General features: G+C 38.5%; 1 protein-coding gene across 1 annotated transcript in view; it reads left to right on the plus strand.

The window, feature by feature from the left end:
- LOC133659175 (collagen alpha-2(IX) chain-like) overlaps nucleotides 1-24,976 on the plus strand; it is a 117,264-nt gene that overhangs the window by 55,312 nt on the left and 36,976 nt on the right. The window contains exons 4-7 of the mRNA XM_062061911.1: nucleotides 19,680-19,723; nucleotides 19,791-19,830; nucleotides 19,890-19,943; nucleotides 20,009-20,080. Coding sequence (XP_061917895.1) covers nucleotides 19,680-19,723; nucleotides 19,791-19,830; nucleotides 19,890-19,943; nucleotides 20,009-20,080 — 210 coding nt within the window. The remainder of the gene's footprint in view (nucleotides 1-19,679; nucleotides 19,724-19,790; nucleotides 19,831-19,889; nucleotides 19,944-20,008; nucleotides 20,081-24,976) is intronic.

Consider the following 24,976-nt stretch of genomic DNA (forward strand, 5'->3'; position numbering starts at 1 on the left):
AGAATCTGCATTTGATTGTTTACATTTGATTATTAGCAATCCGGGGAGGGTGTTAGTTTAGGGTTGTAGCTGCCTGGAGGTGAACTTTTATTTCGGTTTTGAAGGAGGATAGAGATGCCCTTTCTTTTATACCTGTTGGGAGCGCATTCCACATTGATGTGGCATAGAAAGAGAATGAGTTAAGACCTTTGTTAGTTCGGAATCTGGGTTTCAATCAATCAATCAATCAATGTTTATTTATATAGCCCTAAATCACAAGTGTCTCAAAGGGCTGTACAAGCCACAACGACATCCTCGGTACAGAGCCCACATACGGGCAAGGAAAAACTCACCCCAGTGGGACGTCGGTGAATGACTATGAGAAACCTTGGAGAGGACCGCATATGTGGGTAACCCCCCCCCTCTAGGGGAGACCGAAAGCAACGGATGTCGAGTGGGTCTGACATAACATTGTGAAAGTCCAGTCCACAGTGGATCCAACACATCAGCGGGAGTCCAGTCCACAGCGGGGCCAACAGGAAACCATCCCGAGCGGAGACGGGTCAGCAGCGCAGAGATGTCCCCAACCGATGCACAGGCTAGTGGTCCACCCGGGGTCCCGGCTCTGGACAGCCAGCACTTCATCCATGGCCACCGGACCTATGCAACTCCCCCTCGCAAGGGACAGGGGAGAAGAGGAGAGAAGAAAAGAAACGGCAGATCAACTGGTCTAAAAAAAGGGGGGGGTCTATTTAAAGGCTAGATTATACAAATGAGTTTTAAGATGGGACTTGAATGCTTCTACTGAGGTAGCATCTCTAACTGTTACCGGGAGGGCATTCCAGAGTACTGGAGCCCGAATAGAAAACGCTCTATAGCCCGCAGACTTTTTTTTGGCTCTGGGAATCACTAATAAGCCGGAGTTCTTTGAACGCAGATTTCTTGTCGGGACATATGGTACAATACAATCGGCGAGATAGGCTGGAGCTAAACCGTGTAATATTTTATACGTAAGTAGTAAAACCTTAAAGTCGCATCTTAAGTGCACAGGAAGCCAGTGCAAGTGAGCCAGTATAGGCGTAATATGATCAAACTTTCTTGTTTTTGTCAAAAGCCTTGCAGCCGCATTTTGTACCAACTGTAATCTTTTAATGCTAGACATAGGGAGGCCCGAAAATAATACGTTACAGTAATCGAGACGAGACGTAACGAACGCATGAATAATGATCTCAGCGTCGCTAGTGGACAAGATGGAACGAATTTTAGCGATATTACGGAGATGAAAGAAGGCCGTTTTAGTAACACTCTTAATGTGTGACTCAAACGAGAGAGTTGGGTCGAAGATAATACCCAGATTCTTTACCGAGTCTCCTTGTTTAATTGTTTGGTTGTCAAATGTTAAGGTGGTATTATTAAATAGATGTTGGTGTCTAGCAGGACCGATAATCAGCATTTCCGTTTTCTTAGCGTTGAGTTGCAAAAAGTTAGCGGACATCCATTGTTTAATTTCATTAAGACACGCCTCCAGCTGACTACAGTCCGGCGTGTTGGTCAGCTTTAGGGGCATGTAGAGTTGAGTGTCATCAGCATAACAGTGAAAGCTAACACCGTACTTGCGTATGATGTCACCCAGCGGCAGCATGTATATACTAAAGAGTGCAGGGCCAAGAACCGAACCCTGGGGAACTCCGCACGTTACCTTAACGTGTTTAACGTGGTTAGTGGAGCACCCCCTGGTGTTGTGGTTATGGCGGTCATTTACGTTAAGGAAGTAGTTTGACATGTACTTCGGTATCAGGGAGGTGTAGCGGATTTTATAGACTAGGCTCAGTGCAAGTTGTTTAACTCTGTCCTCCACCTTGAGCCAGCCCACTTTAGAGAAGTGGGTAGGAGTGAGGTGGGATCTGGGGTGGAGGTCTAGAAGTAACCTGACTATCTTGTTCTGAGATGTTTGGAGTTTAGATTTGAGGGTTTTGGAGGTGCTAGGGTACCAGGAGGTGCATGCGTAATCGAAAAAGGGTTGAACGAGAGTTCCCGCCAGAATCCTCAAGGTGCTTTTGTTGACCAGAGAGGAAATTCTGTAGAGAAATCTCGTTCGTTGGTTAACCTTTTTGATTACCTTGGTTGCCATTTTATCACAGGAAAGGTTAGCCTCTAGGCTAGCCATGGCTCCAAAGGCCGCCGCCCCCACCAGCAGGCCAGACATGTAGATAGACGAGTCTTGCTCGGTGGCACTGGAAGGTGACAGAAGATTAGTGAAATAGAGGGCCTGATCTACTGAAACACAAATAATGAGCACTATATTGCTAACTAAAACAAAATAGCATGTGCAAGTGTGTGAATGTTCATATTTGGCCGAACCAGCAATTCCATTTTTGAGCTGCTGGATACTTTAAAAAGTCCTCTCCTCTACTTTTCCAACACTGCATTTTCTTGAATCTGGATCACTCCCGCGCACCTTTGCAGTTTTTCTGCTGTACGTCACGCAGGATTCACCAATTCACACGGGAAAACAATAAGTGGCGCTTGAGGTGTTCCGATCCCATAATGATGTTCTGACATCAGCAACAAAACAAATATTGGATATGGGTTTGCATCTCAGTGTCAAATACAAGCAGCGTGTCTACTTGAGCAAAGTCCATCCATCTTCAAGCGCATGTCCGGAATGACAACAGCTCCAGCAGACTTCCCTCTCCAGAGCAACATTAGCAACTTCCTCCTGGAGGATCCCCAAGCGTTCTATTATTATTATTATTAGCAACTTCCTCCTGGAGGATCCCCAAGCGTTCTATTATTATTATTATTAGCAACTTCCTCCTGGAGGATCCCCAAGCGTTCTATTATTATTATTATTAGCAACTTCCTCCTGGGGGATCCCCAAGTGTTCTATTATTATTATTATTATTATTATTAGCAACTTCCTCCTGGGGGATCCCCAAGCGTTCTATTATTATTATTATTAGCAACTTCCTCCTGGAGGATCCCCAAGGGTTCTATTATTATTATTATTAGCAACTTCCTCCTGGAGGATCCCCAAGTGTTCTATTATTATTATTATTATTAGCAACTTCCTCCTGGAGGATCCCCAAGTGTTCTATTATTATTAGCAACTTCCTCCTGGAGGATCCCCAAGCGTTCTATTATTATTATTATTAGCAACTTCCTCCTGGGGGATCCCCAAGTGTTCTATTATTATTATTATTAGCAACTTCCTCCTGGGGGATCCCCAAGCGTTCTATTATTATTATTATTAGCAACTTCCTCCTGGAGGATCCCCAAGCGTTCTATTATTATTATTAGCAACTTCCTCCTGGAGGATCCCCAAGCGTTCTATTATTATTATTATTAGCAACTTCCTCCTGGGGGATCCCCAAGCGTTCCCAGGCCAGAGAGGAGATCTGGTCCTTGGCCTGGTACTTGAGCAAAGTGTAACATTTAAATAAGCACACCATTTCTTCTATTTTATTCCATTAATTTACAACATGCTATGCTATAGGCTACTAGGAGCCAGCAGCTAAACAACAGCTAAGCACACAATAGCATACAAGCTAGGCATACGTAATAATCATTGAACAATGTAAAACAGCACAATTGTCAATCTGCTACCCATGAATGTACAATTCTTCTCAACAAAAAATAAATATAAGCTAAACTCAAACACTTGTATGTACGTGCAACACTTAAAACCTTTAGTCTGTCAGTGTGTGGGATTAAATGATGGAATGGATGAATAAAAAATGTTATGTCGTACTGGGGAAGGAGACGGCACGACAACATGATATCAAGCTCAGTAGGTTTTATTGCGTGATTGATGAGTGAATGGGGTGTGTATGCTACTATGTGTTTGCATGAGAAACTATGTGTGTGAATTTCACCATATAAATACCGTAAGGTTTGTTGAGGTGCGTGTTGAATGAAAAGCGTCCAAGTCCAAAGGGAATGATCCAAGAGGGGGTCCAAGGTCCAAGCGGGGTCATGGCAGGAGGGCGAAATCCGGAAGTCCAAAACGGGGTCAAGGATCGGGGAGAGCAAGCAGAGTCCAGGAGGGAAATATGGCAGCGAGGCTGGGACACCGGTACTTTGGGGGAGGTATACAGCGAGGCTGGGACACGGAAGAACGAGAGACAACACTGGGAACAGGAAATGAGGCACAAGGAAAAAGGCAAACGAGCGAGAGCTGGAGGGAAGTCAGAGACGTGAAGATTACTGCGAGCAGAGCGACGTTCCGACGACGATGAGTCAGCGTGGAAGGTTCTTATACTGTTGTCCCTCATTGAGTCAGCGTGGAAGGTTCTTATACTGTTGTCCCTCATTGAGTCAGCATGGAAGGTTCTTATAATGTTGTCCCTCATTGAGTCAGCATGGAAGGTTCTTATACTGTTGTCCCTCATTGAGTCAGCACTGAAGGTTCTTATACTGTTGTCCCTCATTGAGTCAGCGTGGAAGGTTCTTATACTGTTGTCCCTCATTGAGTCAGCATGGAAGGTTCTTATAATGTTGTCCCTCATTGAGTCAGCATGGAAGGTTCTTATACTGTTGTCCCTCATTGAGTCAGCACTGAAGGTTCTTATACTGTTGTCCCTCATTGAGTCAGCGTGGAAGGTTCTTATACTGTTGTCCCTCATTGAGTCAGCGTGGAAGGTTCTTATACTGTTGTCCCTCATTGAGTCAGCGTGGAAGGTTCTTATACTGTTGTCCCTCATTGAGTCAGCGTGGAAGGTTCTTATACTGTTGTCCCTCATTGAGTCAGCACTGAAGGTTCTTATACTGTTGTCCCTCATTGAGTCAGCGTGGAAGGTTCTTATACTGTTGTCCCTCATTGAGTCAGCGTGGAAGGTTCTTATACTGTTGTCCCTCATTGAGTCAGCGTGGAAGGTTCTTATACTGTTGTCCCTCATTGAGTCAGCATGGAAGGTTCTTATACTGTTGTCCCTCATTGAGTCAGCACTGAAGGTTCTTATACTGTTGTCCCTCATTGAGTCAGCGTGGAAGGTTCTTATACTGTTGTCCCTCATTGAGTCAGCGTGGAAGGTTCTTATACTGTTGTCCCTCATTGAGTCAGCATGGAAGGTTCTTATACTGTTGTCCCTCATTGAGTCAGCGTGGAAGGTTCTTATACTGTTGTCCCTCATTGAGTCAGCGTGGAAGGTTCTTATACTGTTGTCCCTCATTGAGTCAGCGTGGAAGGTTCTTATACTGTTGTCCCTCATTGAGTCAGCACTGAAGGTTCTTATACTGTTGTCCCTCATTGAGTCAGCGTGGAAGGTTCTTATACTGTTGTCCCTCATTGAGTCAGCGTGGAAGGTTCTTATACTGTTGTCCCTCATTGAGTCAGCGTGGAAGGTTCTTATACTGTTGTCCCTCATTGAGTCAGCGTGGAAGGTTCTTATACTGTTGTCCCTCATTGAGTCAGCGTGGAAGGTTCTTATACTGTTGTCCCTCATTGAGTCAGCGTGGAAGGTTCTTATACTGTTGTCCCTCATTGAGTCAGCGGGGAAGGTTCTTATACTGTTGTCCCTCATTGAGTCAGCGGGGAAGGTTCTTATACTGTTGTCCCTCATTGAGTCAGCGTGGAAGGTTCTTATACTGTTGTCCCTCATTGAGTCAGCACTGAAGGTTCTTATACTGTTGTCCCTCATTGAGTCAGCGGGGAAGGTTCTTATACTGTTGTCCCTCATTGAGTCAGCGGGGAAGGTTCTTATACTGTTGTCCCTCATTGAGTCAGCGTGGAAGGTTCTTAAAGGTTCTTATGTTGTCATCACAATGACCATGGGACTATTAGCTGTCCTAATCGCAACTGTTTTGCTTCCCTTCCTGTGTGTGGGTGGGTGTGTGTGTGTGTGTTTTTGTTTGTTTGTTTGTTTGTTTGTGCAGGCCTCCCAAGAACATGCACTAACCACTCCAGAAAAGCCTCACTTAAGAGAACCTCAGCTTTGTTGAGCAGTCCAGGCGTCCTCTTGTCTCCTTCTTGCTTCTCTCCAAGGTACCACAAACATTTTTCATTATCAAAGCGCATTTTGCATAAAAGTCCAGTTTGCAACAATGTTACACAAGCAGCGCCCATTTAGGCCACTTTAAATTCCCGAGAGTGCTTGAAAATTGTCAACACATTGGGTTAGGTATGAAACAGCACTTTCTTTAATCTCATCATTTTTTAAAAGTGATCTGGTCCAATAATCCTTCTGTCTTTCTTCAAATGTTCTGTACTTAGAGAGACTCTGCAAAAATGACATATATGCCAGCTCTTTGAAGGGTTCCATCCATCCATCCATTTTCTACCGCTTGTCGTGTTTGGGAACGCAGGGGGAGCTGGAGCCTATATCAGCTGCATTCGGGCGGAAGGCGGGGTACACCGTGGACAAGTCACTATCTCATCACAGGGCCAACACAGATAGACGGACAACATTCACACTCACATTCACACACTAGGAACCATTTAGTGTTGCCAATCAACCTATCCCCAGGTGCATGTCTTTGGAGGTGGGAGGGGCCTATCCCCAGGTGCATTTCTTTGGAGGTGGGAGGGGCCTATCCCCAGGTGCATGTCTTTGGAGGTGGGAGGGGCCTATCCCCAGGTGCATGTCTTTGGAGGTGGGAGGGGCCTTTACATGCACCCTTTTGTGGCCTGTTTTTTAACATGTGGTTGTTTATTTGGGCTTGCTTTCTGTCCCCACAATAAAGCAAAAACACTAGTGCGCAGGTAGGGAGTTTGTCATATTCTACAAAAGGTAGAACGTCTGTGAGTTGTGTGTTGCATATTTCTGGGCCTGTTTTTGAACATGTGTTTGTTTATTTAGGCTTGCTTTTTGTCCCCACAATAATGCAAAACACACTAGTGCCCTGTAGGTAGTTTGTCCTTTTCTACAAAACATTTGTGAGTAATGCATAAAATGACTAAAATACGGTAAATATTGAACATATGCATACAAAACATTTTACATATTGTTATGAAGGTCTCTGTTACTACATTATATATATACTTGCAGTGTGTATATTGTACATATGACATATTGTTATGAAGGTGTCTGTTACTACATTATATATATACTTGCAGTGTGTATATTGTACATATTACATATTGTTATGAAGGTGTCTGTTACTACATTATATATATACTTGCAGTGTGTATATTGTACATATTACATATTGTTATGAAGGTGTCTGTTACTACATTCTATATATACTTGCAGTGTGTATATTGTACATATTACATATTGTTATGAAGGTGTCTGTTACTACATGATATATATACTTGCAGTGTGTATATTGTACATATTACATATTGTTATGAAGGTGTCTGTTACTACATTCTATATATACTTGCAGTGTGTATATTGTACATATTACATATTGTTATGAAGGTGTCTGTTACTACATGATATATATACTTGCAGTGTGTATATTGTACATATTACATATTGTTATGAAGGTTTCTGTTACTACATTATATATATACTTGCAGTGTGTATATTGTACATATTACATATTGTTATGAAGGTGTCTGTTACTACATGATATATATACTTGCAGTGTGTATATTGTACATATTACATATTGTTATGAAGGTGTCTGTTACTACATTAGATATATGCTTGCAGTGTGTATATTGTACATATTACATATTGTTATGAAGGTGTCTGTTACTACATTAGATATATGCTTGCAGTGTGTATATTGTACATTGATTGATTGATTGAAACTTTTATTAGTAGATTGCACAGCAAACAAGAACAATTCACATTCGCATGCCGATGACATGTCGTTTATGTATATTAGGAACAGTAAAGGTCCCAATATACTGCCTTGGGGGACTCCACAGCTCACCGAGAGGGGGGGGGGGGGACACGGTGCCGTTCACCTCTACCACCTGCTCCCTCCCCTCCAAGTAAGATTGCATCCAGCTCCATGAGGTTTTGTTAAATCCGATTGCTCTGAGCTTATCCAACAGTATAGCGTGGTTAACGGTGTCAAAGGCCTTCTGAAGGTCCAGCATGACCATGCCGCAGTATTTGCCCGCGTCCACCTCATGTTTGATGTGGTCGCTCAGATAGAGAAGGCATGTGTCAGTGGAGTGGTTAGTTCTCAAGCCGGATTGGAATTTGTACATGAGTTTATTAGTGGCAAGGTAACTATCGACCTGTTCATAAACTATTTTTTCCATTACTTTCGAAATGGAACTGAGAATGGAAAAAGGTCGGTAGTTGCCAGGTTCTAATTTGCTTCCTTTTTTAAAGAGGGGAGTTACTCTTGCTATTTTGAAATCTTTTGGTACTTGGCCTTGTGTAATTGAGAGGTTTATTATGTGCGTGATGATCGGGGCAATGATGGAGGCAGAGTCCCTGAGGAATCTGGAGGAGATATTATCAAGGCCGGTGGCCTTGTTAGGGTGGAGCGCGCTCAATTTTTTAAATACCTCGTCAGCTGAGACCATTTCTAATTTGAAATCATCGTTGGATACTCCTAGCTTTCTGTAGAAGGCTTTAATGTGTTCTACACCAAAGCGACCAGAGTGGTGGGACAGCTTGTTGACAAGAGTTGCGGCTATGCTGGTGAAAAAGATGTTAAGTCTGCTAGCTACCTCCATTTTGTCTGTAATGAGGGAGTCACCCTCCTTGATGCTGATGTTGGTGAGTCTTGTTTTAAGTTTCTGGCTGCAACCAGGAAGCTGGTTGTTGAAGATGTTCCAGAGCTCATGTGGCTTATTTGTGTTTTCCTCTATTTTGTCGGTAATGTCATTTTTTTTAAAGGATTTAGTCAGGTTGGTTGACTTATTTCTCAATTTATTGCATTGCTTTTTGAGTGTTGAAAGGAGTGATTTGAGGTTATTATTGGGTTGTTTATCTATTTCGGTTTTGCACTTTTGGTATTCGGTATACAGGTTTATTTACATATATAACCCATATATCTCCTTGTAGCGACTTAGCACAACTGCTAGCGATAGCTCCTCGGCTAAAATCTCGCGTTTTAAACATTCATGTTCGCGTCAAACTGCTATTCATATTTGGATGATTACTATTGCATTATAATTATTCAATAATTGTTTAAATATTTTCCCTTCTTCGTATTTATATTCTTGTACCCCTTTACTTTTAGGTAAGCTAGTTTTTAGACAACACATTCATAAAATATTTTAATATAACAAAACGTGACGTCACAGAATGCCGTCAAAAAGTGACGTTGTCTTCGCGCATGCGCGGACCCCGGCCCTTTATGTACAATTACTATACGAAAAGGTTTATTATCAACAGAGGTCACAACATCAGAACTATATATATTAGTTAGTTGTCAAACTTGTTTTTTTATATTCAACAATTTTACACATCCATCAGGTTGAATTAAACATGTCAATGAAAGAAAATAAAAGCAAATACAAAGAGTATTACAAATAATAAAAAATGTGATACAATACAAAAAAAAGTGTTAAATTAAGTCACTTTAAAACTTTTTAATAAAGATATATATTTAAGGGTTTTTATTCTTTTAACCATTTTCCCAGATTTAATTGATAATTTGAAACCGTTTAAAAAATGTTTTTACTTTCAGAAATCAACATTTATGCATACAAAAATGTTGCTTGCAGCATAATAATGTTGACAAACATTTATATGTTACTATCATTTATATACATGTCAAATTTGATCTCTTTTATTGTGAATGGGGAAGTCTCCACACCCATAGACATGTTTGTCAACACTATTATGCTGCAAGCAACACTTTTTATACAAAAATGTTGCTTTCTGAAGTTAAATCCTACATGTTTTAATTGGCTTAATGGTTTCAAATGACCAATTAAATCTTGGAAAATGATTCAAAGTACCAAAGACTAGGGATGATGTTTGATAAGGAATTATCGAGTTCGAGCCTATTATCGAATCCTCTTATCGAACCGATTCCTTATCGATTCTCTTATGGAGTCCAGATAGGTTGTTGTATATGGAATAAAACACACAATATTTGGTTTAACAAAAGCTCACTTTTATTATATAATAAAAAAATAAAATCTAATAAATAAATAAATATTGACTGTTACCCACCTAAAAAAATAAAATAAAATAAATAAATATTGACTGTTGTTACCCAAAGTATATTAAGTGGGATTTTTCAGAGAAACAAATATATACAGTAACACAAAAACAAGCTGTCTCTGTGATCACTATAGGTGTATAAATAATAATATAGTGTTAAATAAAATCAGTCCCTTGGGCACAAAACTGGAAATAATACAGCTCTCCAAAAAGTGCACTTCTGCTGCTATTTGACATAACTGTTTGTTATGATGCTTTGACATTTTTGCACTTTTTTTCTTTATTGAAAGAAAATTCTATGAAGAGAAAAGTTGTTTGCAAATGTGGTTACAATGCTAAACAATGAAAAGTTAAAGCTAAAAAAAGAAATACACTTTATTGAGTTAACATTATTTCTTTATAGGGGGAAAATGTTATGAGCTAGAGAATATAACAACTACACTACCCAGCATGCAACGGGAGTTACGAGCATGCGCGGTAGCCCCGAAAAGTGTTGTTGCATGTCGTCACCCGTGAAAGTAAACGTCAAGAACTCAGCCAACACGCCTCGTCTGCATTATTTATAATTAGACAGACAACACATCTACAGTGTGATTTTGTTTTGTTTACAAGGAAAGAAAAACAAAAGTTAAAAAAGGGAGATATGTTGTATATATATGTATGTGCTGCGGTTGTTTTAAGAACGTTGCGACAGCTGCCGTAAAGGAGGTGCGTTGCTAGCCTGGTTGCTATGTTTCCGGTTGGTCGTAAAAGTGTTGGTCATGTGTTTTACCCTGCTAAAATCTCTCAGTAAAGTTATTCGATGGATTATAGCTTTTTGTTTTGAACTTTATTACACCTTGGAGCGCTTTTTCCCGCCCATTGTTTTCCTGCTTTCGCTATCTGCGCCTAATGACTGAGCTACGTGACGTAATTTCTTGTGATGTCCCACGGAGCATTTCTGGTCGGGACGGGATTCGAATAAAGAATCAACTCTTTTCCTTTACTATAGTGGTCTCGATAACGGGTACCGGTTCTCAAAAAGGGATTCGAGTCCGAGGACTCGGTTCTTTTCTTATCAAACAACCGGGAAAACCGGTTTCGAGTATCATCCCTACCAAAGACCTTCAATTGATATCTTTATTGAAAAAAATTAAAGTGATTGAATGTAGCCCTTTTTTTCTTTTTGAATTTTGTATTTTATCATATTGTTTTATTATTTTTAATACTGTATTTGTATTACCTTTTATTTTCTTTCCTTGACATGTTTTGTTAAAGTCATAATTTGCTCAAACTGATGTGTAAAATTGTTGAATATGTTGAAAGTGCCTTGACTTTTATTTACATTGTGGATATGTTTGTTGTTAAAAAAAAAAAATAGTGTAGATGTGTACCCCATTGCAGGAAATGTAGTCTTGATTTAATTTATTCTTACATTTTTTTGTCAGCCTTTCTCTTTTTTTTTAAAGGGTGCTCACATGCCTGCAAATGTTTAGCTAGTCCTTGGCTTGAAAATGTCTCTCCCCATAGCCCGTGTGTCGTATAGCGGCTGAAGAGTAGTTTCACTCTGAATAGCCAGCAGCCTTCGGACAATAAACCTAGCTTTAATGAAAAAAATAACAAAAACTGCTAATTAATGACTTTATAAGCAACACGTTAGGTTACTACATACAGCAAAAATTAATCTGAGTACTCTCAAAATTTAAAATGCTAAATATCTTTTAGAAAAACGACACTAGTGCAAAGGGAAACAGTGTTTCAATGGTATTTGAACCATAATGATATTAAAGGAGCTAGGAATTTTGTCGCCACCATCACGTCTCCATCTCATCGCTGCCTGGGGGGGGGGGGCAATCGACTACAGACTGCGTGTAGAGGACTACACTTTTTGGTTGTGTTTTCCGCTCTGATGCTGAATGGCAATATACGATATATATCTCCATATTTTTTCCGTAAAGTAAAAAAAACAACACAAAACAGTCCTAGTTACCTGAGATACTAAGTATGTCATTATTTTGACTTAGTAAATATTGACTTACTAAGACAAAAGAATGACTAAGTCAAATTTAGGACTTACTGTAAGTAAGCGTTTGAAAAAAAGAGTTAAAAGTGGGGCCACATGCTGACATATGCTCAACTCATCATGCTTCATTTATTACAGCATTTGGGAAGCCTGTAGTTGATTTGTATTATATAAATGTCAGTGGCGTGCCGTCACTAGAGGCAGGGGAGGCGGGGCCTCACCTGCCATCATGGAAAGAAAAAAGAAAGAAAAAGAAAAAAATATATATTAAATTGTTATATGTATCCAGTGATTATACTAAAGTTATTTTCCATTTAACTTCACCAGATGTAGATTCTTTTTATTTTTATTTTCACATTTGCCGTTCAAATACTGAGAAGAGACGGTGCGGTGATCAGCAGCCAGTTGAGGCACGTCACTGCGTTGTGCCTCACCATGGATTGTGCACAATGACTCGGCTAACTGCTGGCCTGCTGTGCAGTGAGACCGTATTGCTATATGAATTATATTATACATTTCCATAGTTGAGTTAGCTGAGGTATATAATGTACAGTGTATTTTGTCAACAACTCTATGTGTGTAACGTATTTTTAGTGCTGAGCGATCATAAATCTGCTGCGGAGACACACTGTGTGAGGCTCGTATCATAACCCCGCCTCCTGGTGCCAAGCATCTCCGCCGCAGAATGCACCGCCCGACGGGAGCGCCGCCGCCACACCAACCAAAGCCCACACCCAAACCCTCCACATGCAAGACCGAATCCACCCCAAAAAAAGTCACTTAACAAGAAGCCAAAAAGTGCAAAAACAACAATGCTCGCGCTGCAGGAGCCGCGAACGACCGCAGGGACACAACATTAGGTACACCTGCACTGCAGGTTCATATGTTTTTAAATTTGACCGTGACCATGCAGTCGTGCCTCACCAGACATTAACCTCACCGCACGCCACTGGTAAATGTTATATTTGTATCAACATGTGATAGCAGGGACCCTGCCATTCAAAACTAGGCTGCTGCATTACTAATGATTCATGTAACTATAGCTGACAATAATAGTACAACAGCAATAGGAGAGACTATTCATCTCTGAACACCATGGAGTTCATGTAGGCTTAATGATGCACTTACATTATTATATCAACTATCAGAGACAGACACTCTAATGTTACTAGTAGTTGACTGGGAGGTGTTTATTATAATTTGGGGAGAGTCTGCTGCATTATGCTCACCTGCTAAACACCTTTCTGCTAACCCGCACCGTCTCTCCTCTCCTCTCTGCCTGCCTCTGCCGTGAGCACTGACTCCATGCGCTCTGAATACTCACCGCTGATTGGCTGTTACCGCTCTGCGTGTAACCAATCAGATGGTTGTGTGGGTGGGAAAATGCTGGGTGCTGCAGAGGCAGAGGCAGTACGGAGCGTAGCAGCTTGTTAAGACTTAAGTTTAGCACCAAATGATAATATAAATACATTTAAAGGCCTACTGAACTGATTTTTTTTTATTTAAACGGGGATAGCAGATCTATTCTATGTGTCATACTTGATCATTTCGCGATATTGCCATATTTTTGCTGAAAGGATTTAGTATAGAACAACGACGATAAAGATTGCAACTTTTGGTATCTGATAAAAAAAAGGCTTGCCCCTACCGGAAGTAGCGTGACGTAGTCAGTTGAACATATACGCAAAGTTCCCTATTGTTTACAATGATGGCCGCATGAAGTGAGAGAGATTCGGACCGAGAAAGCGACAATTTCCCCATTAATTTGAGCGAGGATGAAAGATTTGTGGATGAGTAAAGTGCAAGTGAAGGACTAGTGGGGAGTTGAAGCTATTCAGATAGGGAAGATGCTGTGAGAGCCGGGGGTGACCTGATATTCAGCTGGGAATGACTACAACAGTAAATAAACACAAGACATATATATACTCTATTAGCCACAACACAACCAGGCTTATATTTAACATGCCACAAATGAATCCTGCATAAAAACACCTGCGTGTTTGTTATGCTAGCTCCTAGCTCCTCTGCTAGCTCCTAGCTCCATAGAACACGCCAATACAATTCAAACACCTGATCAACACACACAATCACTCAGCCCAAAAGACCGTTCACCTAACCCAAGGTTCATAAAGCTTATATATTTTTAAAAAGTTACGTACGTGACGCGCACGTACGGTACGGTACGTGTTATGCTAGCTCCTAGCTCCTATGCTAGCTCCTAGCTCCATAGAACACGCCAATACAATTCAAACACCTGATCAACACACACAATCACTCAGCCCAAAAGACCGTTCACCTAACCCAAGGTTCATAAAGCTTATATATTTTTAAAAAGTTACGTACGTGACGCGCACGTACGGTACGGTACGTGTTATGCTAGCTCCTAGCTCCATAGAACACGCCAATACAATTCAAACACCTGATCAACACACACAATCACTCAGCCCAAAAGACCGTTCACCTAACCCAAGGTTCATAAATCTTATATATTTTAAAAAAGTTACGTACATACGCAAAAAAAAGTTGCGCACATACGGTCAAGCGAACAAATGTTTAGAAGCCAAAGCTGCATACTCACAGTAGCACGTCTGCGTCTTTGTCATCCAAATCAAAGTAATCCTGGTAAGAGTCTGTGTTGTCCCAGTTCTCTACAGGCGTCTGTGTATCGAAGTCAAAAGTCCTCCTGGTTAGAGTCTCTGTTATCCAAGTTCTTCCATCTTGACTGCATCTTTCGGGAATGTAAACAAAGAAGCGCCGGCTGTGTACTGTTGTGGCTGACTACGTTCGAAAAATACGTCCATTTCGCACCGACAACTTTCTTCTTTGCTTGCTCAGCTTCCTTCTTCATAATGCAATGAACATGATTTAAACAGATTCACGAACACAGATGTCCAGAATACTGTGGAATTATGAAATGAAAACAGAGCTTTTTCGTATTGGCTTCAATGTGGAAGGCATACCCGTGTTCCCCGGGCTACGTCACGCGCATACGTCATCCTCAGAGGCGTTTCGAACCGGAAGTTTAGCGGCAAATTTAAAATGTCACTTTATAAGTTAACCCGGCCGTATTGGCATGTGTTATAATGTTAAGATTTCATCATTGATATATAAACTATCAGACTGCGTGGTCGGTAGTAGTGGGTTTCAGTAGGCCTTTAATAAAGTCAAATACAAATAAGGCAACAAGAGAAGTATCCTACACTTCCCTTTTGTAAAGTAAATATGAACAGCTGATATAGGCATCTACATCTACTATATGATTTGCCTGAGAAGCTGGACAGGACAAAAATAATAATAATAATAATAATAATAATTTTAAAAATGTTTTTTAAATGTTGTTTTTTTTTTTTTTTAAGACTTTAGTTTAAGCGGTGGCTCTGTGTTGTTAAGGTGACCGCCTTGACAACAGCGCTGCGGGAAACCCTGCAATCGGACCATAGCAGTGGACTTTTTTTCCAGATGAAATGTTACAATGTTTGTTTTGTTTGTCCGAGACGGTGCCGGCAGCCTCGCAAAAAGATTTTAAGGAAGCTTATAAACCATGATAGGATGCTTAGACTGACTTCATATTTCAGGATTATACAGAAAAAACATGTATACAATAGTCTTAAATTATAAGTAAAGAAATTAAAACTTAGCTTTGGGTATAATTTGATACGATCTTGAGATGTAATTATTTTGCGTGTTGATTTATTCTACTTCTTCAGCTTTGATTTGTGAATTTCCACGTTTCCGCTTTTCGATTGCTCCAAAAATAACCCCACGCACAGTAAGCAACGATGCGCATCGCAAACGGCCGCTGCAATGGAGATAGGTAGGTCAGCGGCCTCGAGCACTTTGCACCTTTTGTTTCAGGTACCAACATATAGCATATATCGCCATTCAGACTATAAATGCATAAATGCTATCAGTTTAGGGCCATATTACCCAGCCAGACTTGTGTGCTTATTGGAGGACATTTAGCTTTTATGTTTAGACATTTCCACAAGTGAACGCATTGCAGGACTGTTCATATTGAATATTTTGTGAAAGTCCATTTTGCCGACCGTTGCGGCTCTGGACACCCTATTAGTAAATGTGAAAAATATAGACACACAAAAATGTGCTATGTTGAACCACTTATGTTTTGTTTTTTTACTGTAATAATTTGGTACACTTTGTCATCTATAACACAAAGCTGACACTAAGACCATGTCCACACGAACAGAGATACCCAATAAACACATACATATCTCTGTGTTTAGGCCTCTTGTCCTCTTTAAAAATGCAGACTTTTGCAAGCGCAGGTCAAAGTGTAGAGTTCCAAAACTCTCCGCTGAGCGTATGCGTGTACACGGCACAACTAGAGACTTGAGAAGACGTCACGGTTGTGTCATTTCCAAGCTCAACAACACTGCCTTGCTGCCTTTAAACACACTATAAGATGATTTATTGTATGTTTGAACATAAATATGCTGCTTTTTTCACTCAACATGAATTAAAAAAAGACACATTAAAATGGGCTTTGCGACACAGTTTTGGATATGATGGCTGTGGAACCTCCACCTGATGGCACAACTTTGACAAGTAAGACTTTTGGCTCTCATAAGAAAGGTGCAACATTATCTTATGTTTGAAGTCCTTGTTTAACGACAAGTCATGAAGTTAACTTACGTGTCTTGCTTCCATTATTGTAGATTGAGCCGGGCGTGACTGCATGCACTTAAAGAGCGACCAAGCAACAACAAAAAACAATCTAACGTCATCCTTGTAGTGTGTACTGATAAAGACAATATACACTTCATTACACATGTACCATATCATTATGTCCATGATTAAATGCTTTAATTCCCTTAAACATGCAAAATGGTTTTCTTAGTGCGTGCCAGAGGTGGGACCAAGTCATTGCTTTGCAAGTCACAAGTAAGTCTCAAGTCTTTGCCCTCAAGTCTCGAGTCAAGTCCCGAGTCAAGACAGGCAAGTCCCGAGTCAAGTCCAAAGTCAAGACTAGAAAGTCTCAAGTCATGTCCCAAGTCCTGCATTTTGAGTTTCGAGTCCTTTCAAGTCCTTTTAACCACAGACTAATATTTTTACACAGATTGTGTATGCTTTTAAAACGCTGTATTTATTTATTAAAACAAGTGCATTTGAAATTGCAGGAAAAAAAATAGTGCTGACATTGCACTTCATAATAGCACTATTAACCAGTCATTTTAATAGTTTAAACAATTTTAAACATTTAACTCATTCCTTTACAGAATAAACACATTTGCAAAAACAAACATTAACATACTATTGGTTGTATTTTATGAAAATAACATTACCACAAAGTTGAGAAGGAGCAAAGATCTTCAATATTTGTATGTGAGAATCACAAAGAAATCTTCTGGGGGAGGATGACGCCCCTACAGGGGTTTGGTTTACAAACTTTCAGCCCCACCTAAAACAAAATTCACCAGCCGCCACTGATTATGATGCATTCTCATTTTAGGCAAAGTATAAGACAATACTTTCTTAACAGTATAATTGTAACCAGGAACAAGTCTTCAAGTAACAATATTCAAATACTAACATTGTTGGGTAAGACAGCATTTGGTTTTATTCTGAATCCAGTGAAACAGATTGGTGGTTTTAGCTGATATAAAGACTTTCAGGTGTTTATATATGTTTAAGTATTTGGCAGACGCTTTTATCCAAAGCGACATACATAAAAAATACATATAAAACAATCACTGTAAACATTATCATTTAAGGGAAGAATGTAATACAAAATATCAATACAAAGTGTCAAGACAGAATAAACTCTCTGCTGTTGCAACAACAGAGTTACAGTCTATAGGTCCCTAAAATATATAGATATCTAATGTATTCATACATTGTTTATGTAGGATATACGCATGTATATATAATCTAATCATATTGTTTCTTCAACTTAAAAATAGCTGACCGTTTTTTTCCCCCTTCTCTGGGATTATATTCCCAGTTTTGATCTCGGACGTCTGGTCACTTATAGCGTATAAGAATATTATATTACTGTTAAGCAAACTATGAATAATAAAAACGCCAAAACATGTGTCCGTTATCATAGCTACACGTATGACAAAAAACGCGTGAAAATCAGTGGTATTCAGTGAGGTAAGATGAATTAAATTTGCTGACAGTTCATTGCTCCTGCCAAGTGAATTGCACTGAGTGGAACGGATCACCACTCCAAGATGGCGGCTCCGCGTCTCGTCTGCGCCAGTAGGCAGTAGCGCTCAATGCTGCGTACCCTTATAAGATGTCTATGGTTATAACGTTAGCAGTGAGTTTACAGCCTCACTGATTTAACTACACAGCAAATAAAAGTCATGTTACTTAGCCAATAAACGTTAGCTTACATTCAAAACTTACCCTTCTTTGTGCAACTTCAAATGTCGAACGAAGTTGGAAGTTGTTGCGTCTCCGTCTGTAATATTCCAACTGCGTGATTTGCATACGGCAATTCGTTTTTTGTTGACCAAGTCGTAGTTTTTATACCCGAACGAAACCAACTTTGGCATAATTGTTTCTCACTGCCGCAATGTTTGACAACTCATGTTCGGTGGTTGTCCTGCAATTGGATTGGATGAATGCTGTGTGATGAAAACAACGTAGATTAAATTTGATTGGCTGTTGTACTGACAGCACACACGCTGACAAGCAGCACACACGCTTATAGACACAGACGTATAAAATGAAAGATACGGAGTGCTCCCAAATAACTTTTTAAGGTTTGGGTTTTGGGGAAAGTAGCAAGTCATGTCAAGTCAAAAGGCTCAAGTCCAAGTGAAGTCACAAGTCATTGATGTTAAAGTCTAAGTCGAGTTGCAAGTCTCTTTACATTTTGTCAAGTCGAGTCTAAAGTCATCAAATTCATGACTCGAGTCTGACTCGAGTCCAAGTCATGTGACTCGAGTCCACACCTCTGGTGCGTGCTGATTTTATAAATAATGTGGACTTCACTGCATATGTAATACATCACCATGTTGCTGAACATGTTATAATTCTATCATTCGCTCTTTAAAAATGTTCCCAGGGCTCTGTGTACGTGCAGGCTGGGTTTAAAGATAATGTACATGTCACTGTACGTCTAGTATTTCAAAATAAAAATAAGAGGTGTAATGCCACCATTTGTCAGGCTTCTGATTAAACAAAATGTGCATGACAGCAGGTGTATGTTTGTGTAAGTTTTGTCTTTCATGTCTGTTTTGAGTATTTTATTTACGAAATAAAAATATATCAAAACGGTGCCCGCATACTTTGACTTTTTGGTGAAAAAGTTTAGACACCCTTGTGTCAACGTTTATATTCCAATAATGTTTTTGTTTAAATGCTTGTTCCCCTGACTTATGACTTCAAAAGCAAACATGCAAAGGTTGTTCTCCAAGTACCACTTCAGGAAAAACAACTTTGCTCTCCAAGTGCCACCATAATGACCAACTTTGAAATACAGTTGTGTAGTGGCCATAAGTATTCATTGAATATTTTTGGCCGTAACACTGTTTGCATATTTATGTCATTCTTTGTCGTACCACAGTTAGAGAATCACTGGCTTAGGGAATTGTGTAGTACTATCATGAGGTGATTATACATTAAAATGCACTGTAACATGTGGTCCTAAATAAAGAGTGTTCTAGTATATGTGTATGATTGTGCTGCGTTTCTCTCTCTAGGATTACCTGGTAGTCCAGGGGCCAAAGGTGGACCTGGATTTCAAGTAAGCACTATTAAATCAAACTTTTTACATTATGCACTTCACTTTTAACCACTTTTTCTCTATCTAGGGTGAGCCTGGTCCCAGAGGTCATGCTGGCATGTCCGGAGGTAAATACTTTTGTCAATAACACTGACTCCAGATACTCACCTCATACGTGTAACTGCAGGGAGACCGAGGTCAGCGCGGTCCAGTGGCTCCACAAGGATTAGTCGGAAAGGCTGTAAGTTTTTTGCAATACATTGTGTTGAAAGTACAATACTTATTCATTGTTCTCATATATGACAGGGAAGCAAAGGAGAGAGAGGACCGATGGGTGTCCCAGGTGCTCAAGGTCTGAGTGGAACCAAAGGAGACAAGGTATGTGGTGAAAGAGTCCACCAGGGGGCAGTGTTTACCTAGGAGTTAAATACAAGTCATACATTCAAGCAAGATGAAATAGTTCTGTCCTTGTAGTGCTTCAGTACTTTGAATTTATTCAGAAGATAGTATATTATATAAGTATTTATCAATACTTACAATTTCTGTCCTTGTAGTACATCATTATGCTGTCTTTATTTTTCATTTTTATTTTTTATTAAATCATAAAAAACAAAAGATACACTTACAATTAGTGCACCAAGCCAAAAAAACCTCCCTCCCCCATTTACACTCATTCACACAAAAGGGTTGTTTCTTTCTGTTATTAATATTCTGCTTCCTACATTATATATCAATATATATCAATACAGTCTGCAAGGGATACAGTCCGTAAGCACACATGATTGTGCGTGCTGCTGCTCCACTAATAGTACTAACCTTTAACACTTAATTTTACTCATTTTCATTAATTACTAGATCCTCTGTAACTATTTTTATATTGTTTTACTTTCTTTTTTATTCAAGAAAATGTTTTTAATATATTTATCTTATTTTATTTTATTAATTTAAAAAAAAAAAGGATCTTATCTTCACCAGACCTGGTTGTCAATGAAATTAGATTGTTTAAAGGGTTCTTAAAACCAGGTCCAGTCCAGATTATGTCCAGGTCGGGCTCAGCAACACACACCTTCATTTATGTCCACTCAAATTAGGAAACACAACAACACATTGCATATAATCTATAAACAAAATTACATTTTCAAAATAAGCATTTGAGGACTTCCCATCTTTTTTTTAATGTTTTTTGGCATTGTTATCGGTTTCAACCATATAACTTTCTAAAGTTAAGAAATACTGAATAAATGTTTTAAAGAGAATAATACTAAGTGAATATCTGTTTTTGGCCTTAAAAATAAACCTTTTACAGAGTACTATAATTAAATTGACTAAATCATGATTGTCAATGAACTCTCCTAAAATAACAGAAACCACATTAAGCTTCATAAACAAACCAATCCTTAAACACATTTTTTCCAACTTCCACCCAAAACAAAGACACAATATGACAATACCAAAACAAATGCAGGGTGGATTCAGGCTCCTGACAACAATATCGGCAATCATCCGACTCTGCCACATTCCATAGTTTTAACATTTTTCTCGTGGTTAAGAAGTTATAAATAATATTAATTGGAAAATAACGATTTTGCACATCAATAGTAGTTTTGCAGATTAATTTGAATATGGTATCCCACGGCAACGGGCAGTCAAAACAGTCCTCCCATTTTCCATTTGTGTTGTATGGGGCAGCCTTCAAAGATTTCTCTATTACATAAAAATTATATTTTTTTCCATTTATTTTAGTTCCTTTTTGACAACTAGAATTTCTTATTAGAGGTTTACAAACTAATAATTTAGTAATTCCATAATTAATTATTTGTTTCCATTTTTCCCAATTATTCCAGTTAGTTGATTAAAAGAAAAGCTTGAACAAGCATCACCATACATAGTTGTAAATTCATCATACTTCATCATTTTACCATTCTCATTGATAATGTCATTGACAAAAATGATTCCTCTTTCAAACATATTTTTCCAAAAGAAAGGCTTTCCATCTATTACAATATTAGAGTTCATCCATATTATTTGCTGCAAAATATCATCTCTTTTTTCTGGAACATAAAATTGAAAACACCACCATGAGTGGATTGTTTCCTTTATGAACCCCGCCATGTTTCCCAGCAGACTCTCTACATAAGGAAAATGGGAGGGCATCACTTGTAAAAACGGATACAATTTCTTTTGATACAATACATGTTTTTTGTCCAACAGGACACTTGTGTACCACTCAGTGTTTAAATACATCTTTGGAACAATTGATGCTTTTAAAGACAGACACATAGCTTCAAGGTTGAGAAGTTTCATATTCATATTCATATTCATTGTACAAAACCTTTCTTTTAATCTTTTCTGGTTTGCCGTCCCAGACAAAATCGAAGACCCTCCGCTCATAAACCTTAAAAAAAGTTTTGTGATGGAGCTGGTAATGACAAAAACAAATAAATAAATTGAGGAATTATTAACGAGTTGACAATAGATATTTTACCATACAAGGTTAAGGATTTCCCTTTCCGTAATTGCATAATTTTATCCAGCTTTTTTTAGTCGATTATCATAATTTACTGAGTCTAGATCTTCCAGATTCTCTGGGACAACAACACCAAGTATGTTAACTGGTCCATCTGTCCACAAAACAGGCACTTTGCATTCCATTCGAAATAACGTTCCCTTTAGATTCCCGATTCTTAATATTTTACATTTATCATAATTAAGCTTAAGCCCAGATTGCTGTGAAAATATGTCCAAAAGATTAAGAAGGTTCCGCAAACAATGAGGATTGGGGCTGATAAAGAAGCTTGTACTGTCTGCATACATTATTTTACTTTCAATATTATTATTACTGAGCCCTTCAATATTTTTATTCAATCTAACTTTAATCGTCATGATTTCCATAGCAATAATAAATAAGTATGGAGACAAAGACAAATACCTCTTAATAGAGGTATTGTCGCAGAGATGTATCCATTATTGATGATTCTACAGTTATTTTTAATATATAGCGTCTTGATCCAGTAATAAGGTGTTGCCAAAATAGAAAAAAACTAAGCTTTTACAAATAAAATCTAAGCTAATTTTGTCAAATGCCTTCTCCAGGTTGGCTACAAAAATGATTCCTCTTTTAATTTCCATATTATAATTTTTTATAATTTCTAATAACTGTCTAATATTGTTTCCTATGTTTTTCCTTGTAGGAAACCTGATTGATCTTGGTGAATAATATTTGACCCTAACCCTGATCCTAATATTTGACAAAACAGACTTGAGTTGTGTAGCCAAACATTTTGCCAGGATCTTAGCATCGTAACACTGAAGTGTAATTGGTCTCCAATTTTTTAGATAAACTGGGTCTTTATACTGACCATTTATTTCCTGTTTCAATAATAAATAATTAAGACCTTCTGTTTGAGTGTTAGACAAAAAACCTGTTTTATATGAGTAATTATAACTACAAAAGCAATAGTTTCTTAACGTCTTTATAAAATACTTGTCAAACCTCAATAGCTATTCCATCTAATCCTGGGGTTTTCCCTGGATGAAAAGACTTAACAGCTTCCACAAATTCTTCCTCTCTAATGAGGCCTTCACATGAATGGCTTTCTTCTGAATTCAATTTTCTTTCATAATTTTCTGGAAACATTTTTTTAGTTTCAAGAGAGATTACCGGATTAGCAAAAATATTTCTAAAGTAATTGTACATTTCTTTCAACAACGTGGTGTGTTTATCCAATACCTTTCCATTTGTTTTATTAAGTTTGGAAAAGTTATTTTTAGAACTATTTTTTGTTTGGATATTTAAAAGGAATTTTAAACACTTTTCACCTTTTTTCATCCAGATTGCTCTGTTGCAGTCATAACTTTAAAATAATTGTTTTTCAACTAAATGTGCTAACTCCTCTTGTTTGGCTGTAAAGGCATTCAGTTGCTAAATAATTAGATTATCATTACTATCAATGTTTTTTTGTAAATCCTCAATTTCCTTCTCTAATTCCTGTTCTGCCATTTTAAGTTTGTTTTTTTCCCCATGAAGAGTACGCAATGGCATATCCCTCAAAACAGTGGTCCCCAACCACCGGTACCGATCCGCGGACCGATTGGTACCGGGCCGCACAAGAAATTATTTTTTTTATTTTTATTTTTTTTAATGAAATCAACATAAAAAACACAATATATACATTATATATCAATATAGATCAATACAGTCTGCAGGGATACAGTCCGTAAGCACACATGATTGTATTTATTTATGTAAAAAAAAAAAAAAAAAAATTAAAAAAAATTAAAAAAATAAAAATAAAAATAAAATATATGCATCCATAAAATTTTTAATCTTTTGTAAAGATTGAGGATGATTGAAAAATTCCCTTTTCGGTCCAGAACTTTATCCAAGGCAACATTAAATTCCCCTACAGTAATAATTTCCCCTTGTTGTTCTTGCAGCATGTCACTTATTTCTTCAAAAAAGGAAGGTTCATCAACATTTGGCCCATACAAATTCAAAACACACATCTTTTGACCCTGAATAATCATATTTAATATTAACCAGCGTCCTTGTGAGTTTTTTCATAGAGTTAAATAGAAAATTAAAACATTTTATCAAAATCGTAACCAGTGTTGGGTTAGTTACTGAAAACCAGTAACTAGTTACTTTATTTCAAAAGTAACTCAGTTACTAACTCAGTTACTTACACCAAAAAGTAGTGCGTTACTGTGAAAAGTACCTATTTAGTTACTTCTTTTTTTCTTCTTTTTTTTTTTTTAAGGCTCGCATTAATGCCCTTTTAGCCTTCATTTCAGTACTGTTATTGCACTGGAGAATATCATTGACAAAAGTATTTGAAATAGCTGCAACATAACATACATAAGTAACAAACAGCATAATAACAATATAGCTGTAAACCTGGCTTCACCTAAGGAAGGCACACGTGACATACACAAACCTGGCTTCACCTAAGGAAGGCACACCTGACATACACAAACCTGGCTTCACCTAAGGAAGGCACACATGACATACACAAACCTGGCTTCACCTAAGGAAGGCACACATGACATACACAAATGGCAGGCATTTTTTTTCTCTCCAGAAATTCAAAAATAAAATCATGTCTTCATGAGATCAACACTGTACTGAAGCCCAGAACACTCTACGCATTTCCCCAGTTTTACAAACGTAGTTTAGAGAAAAGGAAAGATTGGCCTGGCCCACTAGGATGTTTGTGAACTTTATAGTCTATACGTTTAGAGTGATGTGATAATCAACCACTCTAGAAGTCTAGA

Source organism: Entelurus aequoreus, linkage group LG10 (assembly GCF_033978785.1).
Source record: "Entelurus aequoreus isolate RoL-2023_Sb linkage group LG10, RoL_Eaeq_v1.1, whole genome shotgun sequence".
In the NCBI taxonomy this organism is placed as follows: Eukaryota; Metazoa; Chordata; class Actinopteri; order Syngnathiformes; family Syngnathidae; genus Entelurus; species Entelurus aequoreus.